Source organism: Myotis daubentonii, chromosome 3 (genome assembly GCF_963259705.1).
Source record: "Myotis daubentonii chromosome 3, mMyoDau2.1, whole genome shotgun sequence".
Taxonomy (NCBI): Eukaryota; Metazoa; Chordata; class Mammalia; order Chiroptera; family Vespertilionidae; genus Myotis; species Myotis daubentonii.
In genome coordinates, this window is record NC_081842.1 from 194,246,234 (window position 1) to 194,261,442 (window position 15,209).

The window sequence follows — 15,209 nt, forward strand, 5'->3', positions numbered from 1 at the left end:
CTGCATAAAGATTTCAAAAAGTCTCTAACCAGATATTTAAAAAATCAAAACTATATTTAAATAATTAAACTTTTAAGAGAAAATAGATGATTTCTTAATGTCTCTTGCATGCAGATTTCTTAAGTATGCTTAAAAGAGAAAAACCAGTTTAATAACAACGATTAAGAGCTGACTTTAGAGTTATATTAATTTAGCTGAGACCTTGGATAATATAAGGTGTGCCTCAGTTTCCTCACTATAAAATAAGGAAGCAACATCTTGTAGGATTTTTGTGATGAATGTATCTTGTAACTATAGCATCCCAGGATGTTGTTTGTGTAACATTTCCCTTTCTATAAGGGATATAGGACATGCATTTATATTTTAGATGAAAGTGAATGAAAACATTTATTCTTTTTACTTTCTTTTGGGATATATTTCTTCTTAGATAGATATCCGAGGATACCAAACTTAATATAAAACCTGGCTGATAATCCAAGCATGTAAATTATAACTGGTCCTATTGTTCCTTCCACAAGGCAAGCTTCATGTCTTAAATAGGTCAAATACTGTTACAACAAAAATTCCTATAATATCATCACCACTCCAATGTTCCATTTATTTCTCTAATAACATCTTGGTAGTAAAAATAGTTGAAAAATTTTGGAGTTAATTTTAAGATGATAAAAATTTTACAGTACTTTTCATAGCAAAATATAATAAAGATTTGATGACTATTAGTGAATATACTACTGAAATGATTTCTGAAAATGTTCAAAAAACTGCCATAAAGAAACTAGAATCTAGACATTTAAATGTGGATTAAAAAAAACTAGTCTAGCCGAAGCCAGTTTGGCTCAGTGGATAGAGCGTTGGCCTGCGGACTGAAGGGTCCCAGGTTCGATTCCAGTCGGGGGCATGTGCCTGGGTTGCGGGCATATCCCCGGTGGGGGATGTGCAGGAGGCGGCTGATCGATGTTTTTCTCATCGATGTTTCTGACTCTCTATCTCTCTCCCTTCCTCTCTGTAAAAAATCAATAAAATATATTAAAAAAAAAACTAGTCTAAATTCTTTTTACAGAGAGGAAGGTAGAGGAGAGTTAGAAACATCAATGAGAGAGAAACATTGATCAGCTGCCTCTTGCACACCCCCTACTGGGGTTGTGCCCGCAACCAAGGTACATGCCCTTGATCAGAATCGAACCCGGGACCCTTGAGTCCACAGGCTGATGCTCTATCCACTGAGCCAAACCAGTTAGGGCTAGTCTAAATTCTTATAGCAAGAGCCAGATCTGTTTCCTCTGCTTTCCTTAAATGATGTATCTTACTGAATGATGAAATGAAACACATTCATTTTCCTTTGTGTATAAATGAGATTTAAAATCACTGACTCTGGTTATAACTTAATAGATCAAATCAGTAGTTTCAGGAACCTCTCCAAAAGCTGAGTTTAAAAATATAAAACAACAAACTTCAGCTAAGTAAGAAGATGCCTTACTTATAATGAGTTCTACAATTTTATTCTTAATAGAGATTATATGCAGTGCTCTCCAGTATCATGTTTTTATTTATTATTATTATTGCATTATGAGGTCTAAACATAAGTGAATTAAAAATCCTAATATCTTAAATATATTTGTGGTAACAGATTATCACAACTCTAGGGAAAAAGCAAAGCAACCAGCACATGGATAGAGTGATGTTTTGTTCATATTTTGGCCATTGGTTTGCTTTAAGGAATAGCACACAGTCAGAATGGAAGAATTTACCTGCCTCCTAGTTGATGGGGTTCAGAGCTAAGATGGCGGACTAAATAAACACGGGGGGCTGGAGTTTCCTTGGAGGCATTCTGGAGGAAGTTCACATCCACTCCACTGTGATTGGAAAGATCTGGCTCACCACCCTGTTCATATTTCGTATGCTTGTTCTGGGTGTAGCAGCTGAAAATGTCTGGAATGATGAGCAGTCTGGCTTCATCTGTAATACAGAACAACTTGGCTGCAGAAATGTATGCCATGACCAGGCTTTTCCTATCTCCCTCATAGATACTGGGTTCTGCAGGTGATTTTCATGTCTTCACCATCCCCTGGTCTACATGGCCCATGCTTTGAGCCGACTGAGTGTTCTGGAGAAAGACAGGCAGAGGGAGGAAGCTCAACTGGGAGGAGAACTGAAAGGTGTTGAGTTTGATATGTCTGGGGATGGAGGAGATTGGAGCAAGCACTTTGTCAGCTGCAGCAAAGGAAACGTAATAAGCTCCGCTCAGGGAAACCGGGCTTTGCACTGATGTGATACACATTTTCACTTGCTCTGTTGTTGAAGTTGGGTTTATGATTGGACAGTACTTTTTATATGGATTTTTATTTAGAGTCTTTATTTAAATGCCAAGGCTAACCATGTCCAAATATAATTGATTGTTTTATCTCAAGATCAACAGAAAAGACAATATTCCTATTATTTTTGCAATCCACAGCCATCGTTTCACTTTTCTTAAACATTCTAGAAATTTTCCACCTAAAAGATTGAGAGAGGGCTCTGGGGACAATATAAATTGAAGGATGAGCATAATGAATTCTATTCAAACAGGTCAAGACAAAATCTTGCCAAATATCAGAGCACAGCTGCAAATTCACTGAAGCGACTCTCTTCTGCACCTGGTTATAATCTGATAGTGGAAAAGCAAGCACACGCAACAGTGCATCCTAGTTTAAACTGCCCTGCATTTCAGGCAGGTCCTGATAGTCACAATAGAAATGATGAGAAATGCATTTTGGATGAACAGGAAACTGTATATTCTAATGAGATGTACACATTTAGTACTACCTGTAGTCATATTCAAAGTATCAGCTCAAGTACTAATGAAAACACTAAAACAAAACAAAACAAAACAAAACACAACACACAACACAACAGGAGCCCTAACCGGTTTGGCTCAGTGGATAGAGCATCAGCCTGAGGACTGAAGGGTCCCGGGTTCGATTCTGGTCAAGGGCAGGTACCTTGGTTGTGGGCACAACCCCAGTAGGGGGTGTGCAGGAGGCAGCTGATCGATGTTTCTCTCTCATCGATGTTTCTAACTCTCTATCCCTCTCCCTTCTTCTCTGTAAAAAATCAATAAAATATATTTAAAAAAACAAAAAAACCAAAAAAACCCAAAACAAAACTGGAAAATAAGTTAGTGGTAAACAGTTAAGGAAAAAAAAAAAAAAGAAATTGATGGCAAAAACAGCAAAAGGAACTAGTACCCTACAGGTCACTATTCTATTCCAGGTGTTGCTATAGATCTGGACAACCACATGGGCAGTCACTCCAAACAGCTTTCTCTTTGTCAGCTAACTGCACCAGGAAACCATGGTGGCTTCGTGCTACATGGAGTCCCTCTACAGAAGATGAAAATTGGGTGTCACCTCCTAAAGGTAATCTCAAGGGCTGGTTCAGAGAAAGTACAATCAGAACCCTTTCTCCTTTACAAGGAGAATTCCAACCACTTGGCATTCCAGACACTCCTAATTCTTCTGGAGCATTGTCCTCTGGATCAGAACCTGCAATGATCCTGCTGCTTGTCCTCCAAATCAATTAGTGTTGCTGATAAGCAATCTCATTGGTAGGCGGGCTCCCACGGACCTTCAGATCGGAACAGCTGTTGGCTTTTAGACATTCTGCAGATTATCACAGAAGTAGCCTAGTAATAGTGGAACACAGACAAAACAACTAAGGGCAGCTCTGAAGACCAGGTGTTAAAATGTACAAATGCAAACCCATTTCAAAGAGGAAAAACAGCTCTAATTCTGAATTGTGAAGGGGTAGTTTCGAAAACAATGATAGAGAGTTACCAAATCAGGACTACTTTTTCACAGGCCCACTTCAGAATTTGTGAAAACCGAGTTTGGGGAAATCATATGTTCAGAATTGAGGCTAAATGAATTGGAATAGAGTTTTTCCTTGAAGGGACCACAGTACTTCGGAAATTGTTCTTAATGTATATAATTCCTTCTTTTAATTACTGATCTTTTATTTGTGGACACTGGTTAAATTTTGTTTGCTCCTGGGACTGTTTCCTTACAGACTGCAACTTAATATGTCATGAGTATAATCTTAATGCTGTTATCCAGTCAATAAAATCTTAAAAAGATTTGTGGCTGGCTTTGACCAGTTTATGGCATCGTGATTCCGTGCCCAGACTGAACTTTGGGCTCTGGTTATCTAATCTCACCATTTTACTCACAGGACCTATCTTACAGGTATAGTGTGAAGACCAAAATAAGAAACACGTGTTTAATAGAGTGGCATCAATAGGCGATGCAAAGTGCTAGCTCTGATTAACATGTGTGACTGCTCACTCTATAGGCCCACATTAACTCGGCCACAAAACAAGGAAACCCCAAACGCAAAAGCCAGAACTGAAACACATGATTCCTAAACACACTCCTCAAACCATTGGAAATCCAAGGGCCGCCCTGCGTCAGTCGTGGGCACCTTTTTAGGATGGGAGCCAAAAAGCCAGAGCATACTTATTGGTTACCACAGATTCCGAGGTCCCAGTTGAGGAAGGTCCGCCTACTATCCGCGTCGGAAGATCCTTCCTGGTAATAGTCCTCGGGCAGCCGAGTTACGCAGGCTCCACCCCCAGGCGCCACGCCCGTCTTTGGGCCCCACAAGGACGCAGGTCCCGAGTTACCAAAACCTCACTCGTCCCGAGGCCACAGACTCGCTGCAGGGGCCGGAAGAGGAAAGAGTGTTGTCAGGCTAGCCCGATGGGCGGGCGTACGCAGACTCCCTCGGCTCAGCCCACCACGGGGCATTCAGAGCGTCCTTGTCGCCATGAAAACAGGCCACACCCCGACCCTTCCGGACCGTGGTTCGCAAGTGCGCAGGCGCGCGCGCCCTTCCGCGCATGTGCAGTGCTGCTCAGAGCCCGCCAGCCACGGTCTCCGGCGCCAGCTACGCCGCTGCCGCTGTCACTATGGCCCATTACAAAGTGAGGGGGGCGCGGCGGCGTGGCTGGGGGCGTGCGGGAGGTGGCCAGCCGCGGGTCGGCTTCGGGTGGGCATGGGGGCGCGCGCAGGTTTGGGGGGGAGGCCAGAGGTAGCGATGCGGAGGCGGGGTTTGCCAGCCTCCAGAGCCTTCTTCCTGCTCCGGCCCCCGGATCCCGGCCACTGACCCGCCGTATCTCCTCAGGCCGCCGACTCGAAGCGCGAGCAGTTCCGGAGGTACTTGGAGAAGTCAGGAGTGCTGGACACGCTGACCAAGGGTGAGCATGGGCGCGGAGAGGGTGCCTCGTGTTCTCGCCGGGCTCCTCGGGCTGCGCCCCTGACGGTCTGTGACGTGGGGAAGGAAGGGCACAGGTGGGACCCGTGCGGGGGTCCAGCGAGGCGGGCCTCGGGTCCGGCGCACGCCCCGCCGCCGGACGCCGCCCGGCCCGGCCCGGGTTGCCTGGCGCACGCCGCCGCTCTCCCGGCCGGGAGTGAAACTCTTGCAGCTGTTGCAAAAAGTCTTTTCAACTTCCGTTCCTTTGCCTCGAGCAGCCGCAGTGGGCATGTTTGCTACAGACCTTGAGATCCCAGTTCCTCCCGCCCGACGGTTTCTGGGGCGCCCTGAATCCTGTTAAGAAACATTAACCTCGAACCAAGCTGGAAAATTTCCAGGTTTGAAGTGCGCTACGAAGTAGCTCAGTGAGCCTAATCCCCGAAGCAGGCGATTCAGTCAGTTAGGCTTTTCAACCCCGTTTCGTAGTCCATATTAGTTTCTACACTGCAGATTTCACAGTTAAAGTAGAATTACAGTGATATTGTTCTCACTTTCTAAATGAGAAGCGGTTACACGGTGTCTCTTCCTCCGGGGTTCAAGATCTAAGTGAGGGTGCTTGAAGCTGAGGGTTTCGAGTTGGTTGGGGTACTGCTTATTTCGTCAGCAGTAATTTAAATGCCTATTAGGTATCACCGAACTCCCGTTCAAGGATGTGTAAGAGCTGGCAGGATGAGGACCTAGGTCCAAATGAGAAGAACAGTAAGTGTCTGGGAAATAATTTGGTTACCGCTCTTTGGCCGGAAACAAAGATTAGGAGCAAAGTGGAAGGGAAGAATAACTCTGGCTTAGCAGAAAGTAGGGCTTTTAATTCTCGAGTATGGATTGATAATTTTGATTTCCTACTTACCTTGGGCGGGGTTCAGGTACTCGTTTCCCTGCCTCTTTGCAAACATTAATAAATTTCAGCAAACATTAAGGAACTACTCTATGAAAGGCTTGTCCTCTGTTGTTTCTGGAAGCGTTACAGATTCTTGGAGGCCCCCCCGCCCCCCAAACAAAAACAAAAACACACAACATACACACACAAAAAAACTCCACAAATTCATTTCTTTCTTTCATTTAACCATTTTATTCAGATTAAATGGGGATACAGTAGTGGAAAAACACACACCACACTCCCTGCTCTAAATGAGCTTATATCCTAGTTGGGGGAAGACATAATTAATACATAGTGTCAGCCAGTGGTATTAAGACATAGCAAAATAGGGGATAAAGGGGGGATGGGTGTGGCATCTTATGTAGGGTGGGTGGTGGTGGGGGGAGGACTCTCTTAAGCAGGAACATTTGAACAGAGACCTGAATGAAATAGTATCTGCTGTCCAGAGTTCCAGGAAGTGTAAAGAGGCCAAAGTGCTTGGATGGAGCGAGTGAAAAGTAGAATGGTAAAGGCCAGAGAAGTGACCCTGGGGGAAGGCGACTGAAGATGTACAGCTTTGTGGCCATACATGATTTTCCTTCATGAGAGATTAGAAACCATTGGTGGCTTGTTTTCCTTTGCTCACATCTCCTGGTATCTAACCCCTCACCACCTCCCTACATTTCCATTTCCCTAAATAACATCAGGTAACATAATATCTACTGATGTGATCTATTTCAAATTTGATTTTCAGCATCAAACATAGGTACTTTACATAGATTTAACTTCTAATTTTTATCTAGCTTTATTTCCAAGAGGGTTTGAAACTGCTTCTAACATTAAAACACTAAAAAGACAGGATGGCTAAAGATAAAAGAGGATAAATTAGGAAGAAGAAGCATTTAAGAGTTATTTTGAGCCTGTATCAACCTCTAAAAATCCTGGCTGCTAAGGCAAAAAGGGGATCATCAGGTATAGTGTTTTTCTTATCTGACTAAAAGGAAGTATATTCTATCTATAGAAAAGAAAAGAACTTGACATTTATGTTATGTAATTACCAACCTTTTAAGTACCACTGACAAATTGAAAAGTTGAGAGAAATGGGATAGAAGAAGAGGAAGAAAGGATAAAAATATTCATGTTTTATAAAATTAGGACTCAGTAGAGACCAGTGGAAATTAATGGAAGAAACAAGTTTGAGTATATAATTTAAAGGAAAAGATAGTAAGTAGAGTAATTAAAGAGTACTGTAACATTACAAGGCAGGTTGAGGAGAGGGTAGTGGTGATGTTAAATATATCAGTTTCTCAAAAAATAATGTAAGTATATTTAGAAAGATGAAGAGTAACTATCAGAACTCAAAGTAGTTGCCCATTTGAGTTTTTCCATACTATCTTATTTTGATGAGTAATTAAAACTAGAAAATAAAAGGGAAGTATGTAAGTTGGTTTACAACAGGAGTTGTTAACTTGGGGTCTAGATATGCACATTTTTGTGTGTGTGTGTGTGTGTGTGTGTGTGTGTGTGTAGTTACATTTTTTTGGGGGGGGGGGCTTTTATCAGACTTTTCCAAGGGTTCCATGCACAAAGATGTTAATCACAGGTTTAGAGAAATTTTTAGCTGAGTAGTAAATCCTAGTAGGAATTTGTTCAATAGAAGATGAGCAAGGTAGTACTGATATGAGCTATTGGATATGGAAACACTAAAGTATCATATTTTAATGTTGATTACTGGTAAAGTTTTTGGATGGTGGTTATTTAGCATGTTATGTATGAAAACTTCATTCTTGAAGAACATTTTGAATTCCATAGCCATGTTGATATTCCAAAATTTTTCTCAAATCTACTTTCTCTCCACCTCTCTATTATTCTAGTGCAGTTGGCTATCTTTGTCAGCAGGATTACCACATCAGCTTGTTAACTTTTCTTCCTGCTTTTATTCTTGTCCCACTTGCTGATTTTCCACACAGCAATAAATAGTGATCCTGTTACCCTACTGCTTAAAATGTTTATGTGCCTGTTCTTAGAATCAAAGTCCAACCGAACTTGCAGGATCTTCCCTAGTCTGCCCCCTACTCCCGTCTAGTTTCTTCAGCAAATCAATGACCATGGATACTCCTGCCCCATTGTTTGCAACTCCATCTAGCCACACTTTATTTCAGTTCCTCCATATGTTGTTTGCTTGCCCCCTGCCCTTCCCATTTTATCTGCAGTCCTCATCACCTAGATCTCAGATCTTAGTTCCCTTATTTTAGGAAGCCGTCCCTTGTACTCTAGAGTTAGGTGTTCTTCCAATGTGCTCCCATAACCCGTTATCCTGATTGTTCCTTGACTCTCTTTCTGAGTCTAGTTCCTTGCTTACCTTTTGCACTAGACAGTAAATTCATTGAGAGCGGGTACCTTGTCTGTCTTACTCACCATGGTATGGATAGGCCTGGCAGTGTGCTTGACATCTAATAGGCACTTAATATATCCTGAGTTATAGACTATAATGTCAGCCATTCAAATTTCAGACTTTAATTGTTGCTTTCTCTGCTTTTTGATTTGCAGTATTGGTAGCCTTATATGAAGAACCAGAGAAACCTAATAGTGCTTTGGAGTATCCTTTTCATCTTTCAAGTCAGAAAAAGGCCTTATTTTTAGAATTCTCATTTTTTTCACATAGATAACCTTTAAAATACTTTTGATGAAGAAAAAAGTTACTTTCCTTTGAGTCTTTGGGTGACGATCTCTGGGTAAATATGGGTGGTGGGGTGGGGTGACTCTGATCAGAGATGCTACTCTGGGCTATTTCATTACTGTCATTCAGCTCAAGTAAATTCTTAACTTTGAGATTAGTTTTTTAAAGCATCACTTAGGAGCTGCTACCCCAGAAAATCCAGAAATAGAGCTGCTTCGTCTAGAATTGGCAGAAATGAAAGAGAAATATGAAGCTATTGTAGAAGAAAATAAAAAACTGAAAGCAAAGGTAAATTTTTAAAAAGAATTCATGTTAATAACTTCATTTTTAGTTAATAATTTCACCTATCATTAACAATAATTAACACATTCATGTTAATAATATTAATATGACCAAAACCTCACTAAAATGCACAGTAGGGGAGGGAGGAAGGTGAATAGCAATCTCAATTAATTGCAAGGCCAAACTGATGCCCTGCCTAGAAAACCACAGACACATTAGAAATAGGATAAGCAAAGTGTGGTCAAGAAGAGGTTCTAGGGAACCTGCATCAAAAAAAGGTTAGGATATTGGTTAATGCTACTTGTAGTATGTGGAGACTTCTGAGAGTCTTACAAAGTTGATTTAAGTTGTTTTGTGAGTGGCACCTCTTAGAGTTGTGCAGTGTACAATCTACCTAGTCATGTGGTGGCTCTTGTAAATTTGTTTGCACTTAATTTTGTCTAGTGCTAGTTTTTTCTTTGTTTAAACTCCTGTGAGAATTTTAATAAACTTCAAATTAGTCAACTCCAAGTCCTTGAGGTTTCACCACATTCTGAATCACATAATGCATTTTATTTTACTATAGGAATTTTTCATGAGTTTTATTTTCTCAATAACTTTGTGAGATAAGTGAAACAGATGCACAGGTGAGGACACTACAGCACAGCGAAGCCTAGCTTCTCAAATCTGACAGCTTAATGGAACAAATCTTAGCCTAGTGTTCTTCCCAGGGAACAACTTTGCATAAAAGAAAATGCAGTATTTCCACAATGTGAAAATACCAGTTAACTCTTGGGCACCTTTTAAATCAAAGACATCGGCAGGTCTTTATTATCTGGCTAGATTCATATATGTCACATAATTTGTTTTTTCTACTTTTTGGGAGAAAGTTCAGTCAACTTTTGGTAGAGGGGCTTATTATAATAAGCCACATCATCCTTGGGAAGATATAGATTATTGCATATCAAATGTCTTGATAGGGTAGCCATAAACTGGAATTAAATTTTAATTTTCTAGTAATATTAAAGGTTTATGTAAAAAGCCTTCATTAGGTTTGATTGTAAGTCTTAGATCATTGAATGGTTTAAACATTTAAACATAAAAACTTACTGAATCAGTAATTAAATTGAATATAATAGTTAACTCGTTTTGTTACTCTTAAGTTTTTTTTATCCAGTTTAGAATAAAATTCACCTAAACTCCTCTGTCTTTGCCCTATAGCTTGCTCAGTATGAACCACCTCAGGAGGAGAAGCGTGCTGAATAGGATTCTTCTCAGTTGAAAAGACACTGAAAAATGTTTTGTAAGACTTGAATAGTTTGTATAGTATATAATCTTTTCTGAACAGATGCTATAGAACTTTTATATATATATATGTTAAATTCACCGATCACACTTTAACTGTTATAAACACATATTCTTATAATCACCAATAAAAACTCAATATAATCTTCTTTGGGTCTTAAAAGCAGGAGTATCCAAAGTGAATCCTGAAAAAAATCTAAACACAGCCATCTAATTCATTACCTTAAAAGACATTCTGTTTACTAGTCTGACTAGGAATGATGGTACTGGTTGTATTTTAGCTGAGGAAGGTTAGCATGGAACTGTTCCTTGGTTTAGTTCAGGATATGAGCACAGGTACAGTCATTCTTTAAAACGAAGATGACATTGTTTATATTCTCCGTAGGCAGCTGGAGAGATCTGTGTGACATGAGATGCTTTTGCATGGGTTCTAAAGAATCTTTTGCTCATTTATATGATGCGGAATAAATAACTCTTCTTTGCCACCACTTTGCCTTAGATAACTGTGTGTGCCAGTTTCAACTCTGACACCACGATTTCCTTCTATGCATTCATGCCCTATTTGATAATGCTGCCTTGCTTGCTACTTGCACATTGGCTTTCCTGTGTTGATTTCCAATTTGCTATAATAGCAGTTACCCTGTTGTAACTTAATGTAACATTCAACAGGACCACACTGTTCCCCTGCCTTACTTAGTTGCTCAGTTGAGCACAGAACAGAGGCAATATAAAATGGTGGGTTCATTCACAAGCTGGGATGAGAAGGAGAATAAGCCATATATAGAGGAAAATTATAGTTTGCTGGTATAATTATATAGTGCTTTTTTCTCTCAAAATATTCTTCTAGACTTGAATTCATTTTATCTTCATTATCCCTGTGAAGTAGGTAGGGCAAGTACGAGGGGAGGTTGGGTGCTGAATTTTTAGGCCAAAGACTGATATTAATACAAATTACTTACTAACTGTAGAACCTTGGGTACATCACTTAACTGCTCTGAAATTCACTTTCCACATCTGTTACTTGAGAATAATATCTGTGCTGCCTACCTCACAGGGTTGTTGTGAGGGTCAAGTGGAATGTATGTGAAAGATTTGTAAATGGTAAAGCACTATATTCTTGTTCATTAGTCCTTTTTCATTTATTTTGGAAGCCCTACAGACTTTAAAAAACAACAACAGGTTTTAGCCCTAGCCAGTTTGGCTCAGTGGATAGAGCGTCGGCCTGCAAACTGAAAGGTCCCAGGTTCGATTCTGGTCGAGGGCACATGCCCGGGTTGTGGGCTCAATCCCCAGTGGGGGACTTGCAGGAAGCAGCCGATCCATGATTCTCTCATATCATGGATGTTTCTATCTCTCTCCCTCTTCCTTCCTCTCTGAAATCAATAATAAAAAAAAATGTATTAAACACACAAAACTGATTTTAGAGAAAGGGGAAGGAGAGAGGGAGAGAGGAGAAAGGGGGGTGGGGGGGAGAGAGACAGAGAGATAGAGAGAGAGAGAGAGAGAGAGAGAGAGAGAACATAGATTTGTTGTTCCACTTATTTATGCATTCACTTATATGTGCCCTGACCAGGGATCGAACATGCAACCTTGGCGTATTGGGATGATGCTCTAACCCAGTGTTAGGCAAACTCATTAGTCAACCGAGCCAAATATCAACAGTACAACAATTGAAATTTCTTTTGAGAGCCAAATTTTTTAAACTTAAACTATATAGGTAGGTACACTGTTATTAACTTAATTAGGGTACTCCTAAGGCTTAGGAAGAGCCACACTCAAGGGGCCAAAGAGCCGCATGTGGCTCGCGAGCTGCAGTTTGCTGACCACTGCTCTAACCAACTGAGCTACCCAGCCAGGGCCTCTGTTTTCTTGATCATTTATTTTCCTTACTGATTGACTGACGTTATTAAGAAGTAGTCCTATTTTGTATATCTTACCCGATTGTTAGAGAACCTAGCTTTATTTTTTGGTCAAAACACACAGAAAATGAAACAATACACTGAAAACTGGCTTAACTAGCAAAAGTCTCAGTACCTGCTAGAAACTGACTAAGCCAATTGTAAGGGAATTTTATTCAGTCATGTTGGTAGGAATGTGCCTCTTCTAATCACAAGTTTGTTTTTGGATGGGGAGGGGGGTCAGATACTGTTGGAAGAACATTCACTTGAATTGGTTTATCTTCTACCAATCTGAGTGCCTTCTACATGGACAGCAGAGGGTTGAGTGCAGGTGTTATAATAATGAACGACTTGAAATTAGTTGTAAGACAGGTATATAAGCAATTACAGTATGGGTTAGGATGTGCTAAGAATTGTCATCATAATAAAACATGGCCCCATGGGATTTTGGAAGAGAGGGAGATTGGCTTCTTTAAGCAGTTGGTATGACAGTCCCCTTGTGGATACAGACAAGTAGAAATTTTTTCTGGCAGCTAACCCTCATTTGCTTTTTTCTCCTGGGACTAGTATTAATACATATGTAAGTCAGGTGGTCGTGTCTTGTGACATCCTTTTGGACAGAATGCCAATTTGTGGGTTGGATAATCACACTTTTTGGTGGAACTGACCTGCTAAACTGCTGTACCAGTCAGTGCTATTGAAGAACTTAGGGTCAGCCTGGCCACTGGAGGTCCTCTTCAACGTTGCTATCAAGGATTTGGATGAAGAGAGTATACAAGAAGAGGCTCCATGGAATAGAAAAAGCACCCTATCCATTCAGTTCCTGCTATGCTTCAGCTAACTTACCTATACAATGTAGATTTCATATCTTGCTTACCTCACAAGGTGGTCATAAGGATCAAATATAATGGATGAAAAGTACCTTGCAAATGATAAAGGACTACACATGGGTCAGATGGTAGTAATGCAAAATCTGTTAAGTGCCACAAAGTTGGAAGGGCTTATTGGTAGACTTATATTGAAACAAGCTTGAGAATGCGTAACAACTTGGAATACACAAACTTCTGGGCCTAAACCAGGAAGCTGAGCAAGTCTTATATTTAGGTTAATGCAGTCACACAAGTCGAGGCACTAGCATTGCTGACAATGTACTAGTTTCAGTGATTATTAATGGGGGACCACTTGTACTTTATGAATATATTTTTAAAAAATATATTTTTATTGCTTTCAGAGAGAGCAGGAGAGAGAGAATCATCAATGATGAGAGAGAATCATTGATTGGCTGCCTCCTGCACATCCCACACTGGGAAGGAAGCCTGCACCCCTGACCAGGAATTGAACCGTGACTTCCTGGTTCATAGGTGGACACTCAACCACTGAGCCATGCTGGCCGGGCTTTTTCTTTTTAATATATTTTTATTGATTTCAGAGAGGAAGGAAATGGCGGAGAGAGATAGAAACATCAATGATGAGAGAGAATCATTGATCGCTGCCTCCTGAATGCCCCTACTGGGGACTGAGCCCGCAACCTGAGCATGTGCCCTTGACCGGAATCAAACCTGGGACCCCTCAGTCCGTAGGCCGACGCTCTATCCACTGAGTCAAACCAGTTAGGGCACTGGCTGGACTTTTTATAAATATTTTTTAAAAAATCCATTCTGGAAAGCATTAATAGAAATACTCTCCAGGTGCTAAAGTTATTCTGAAGGCTGTATTGGTGGTCAGTATTGCATTGTAGGTGCCAGACATTTGATGGATGTTGACAAGCTCAAATGCATATAAAGGAGAGTGACCAAAAGAGAGAAGGCATTTGAAAATACAAGGCTGTACTACTATAGTAACCATAGCCACATTTGGTATTTAAAATTATAAAATTCAAAATTCAGTTCCTTAGTCACAATAGCAACATTTCAGGTGCTCAATCCACATTGGCTACTATATTGACCAGTATAGATTAGAACAATTCTGTCATCATAGAATGTTCTACTGGGCATCACTGAAGGAATGGTTAAGGAACTGCGTATGTTTAATGTAGAGCAGAGAAAAGATTTAGTGGATAACAAAGACTGCAAATTAGGGCTGTCATGAAAGAGAAGACTGGTCCTGTGTTCAATTACAAGTTCCAGGGAGTACGATTTTTTTTTTTTTTTTGCCTGAAAAAGAGACTTCTAAAGTTTTACCAAAGTGGAAATGGCTCCGTTTTGAGATAGTGAAAACTCTCTTGAAACTATTGAAGTGTATGCTCTATGTCCATCAGATGCTGTATAGTGGGTTCTCTTTAGGTGAGAGTTGGACTAGATCTCTAAAGATGTGTTCTACCTGTAACTTCTAGATTCAGACATCACCAAGTCCCAGACCAGCATGAACATGCGTTCCCTTCATAACTTGGAAGATCAGTACCATCACCACCATCCCCACTTGAAGAGGAAGATTCTATTTTCTCAAATGTCCAATTCTAACACCTGACTGTCAAGGGTGAAAATTCCTCTAGCCTTCTCGAAACATTTGGTGATAGCATTCATCTTGATTTGCTTTCATTGTGTATTCCTTTGGTCTCTGTGGGGGATGGAATTACTGGAGTAGATTTTGACTAGGTGGGAAGGAGGGGAAATTGAGTCCTGTTGAGTTTGAAGGGGCAGCAGTATCCTCTTGTCAGTGATTTGCTGAAGAAAGATGTCCTACCTGCTAGAAATAACTGTATACACACCCGGGACTGCCTTGTTTGAGATTTGCCCTCAACCTGAATGGCTCCTCCTCCATATCTTTGCATTTCCCAACCAATCCATCCATTCAAGGACCAGCTCAGACAACAGCTTCTTGTAGACTTTCTCACCCTCTCAACTCCCAAGCATTACAGTCGGTATCTGTGCCCTTCCCACTCGTACCTCGTACCGAGACTACTTACGCTATTAATCTTCGAACT

The 15,209-nt window shown here is 40.8% G+C and overlaps 2 protein-coding genes across 2 annotated transcripts; both read left to right on the top strand.

Annotated features, from left to right (window-relative positions):
• Nucleotides 1-1,792: 1,792 nt before the first annotated feature.
• On the top strand, nt 1,793-3,136 carry GJA9 (gap junction protein alpha 9; the record flags this gene model as incomplete). Its single annotated transcript, XM_059686240.1, is given in 5 exon segments — nt 1,793-2,015; nt 2,018-2,064; nt 2,066-2,248; nt 2,250-2,336; nt 2,338-3,136. Coding segments are annotated over 5 exon segments (708 nt in total), but the record flags the coding sequence as incomplete, so codon positions are not given.
• A 1,585-nt stretch (nt 3,137-4,721) lies between these two features.
• Nucleotides 4,722-11,515, top strand: MYCBP (MYC binding protein). The gene is made up of 5 exons (XM_059690114.1): nt 4,722-4,957; nt 5,158-5,230; nt 8,693-8,741; nt 8,981-9,110; nt 10,305-11,515. Exons 1-5 carry the CDS (start codon nt 4,874-4,876, stop codon nt 10,347-10,349), a joined length of 381 nt encoding a protein of 126 aa, XP_059546097.1. The 5' UTR covers nt 4,722-4,873; the 3' UTR covers nt 10,350-11,515.
• The last annotated feature ends 3,694 nt before the right edge of the window (nt 11,516-15,209 follow it).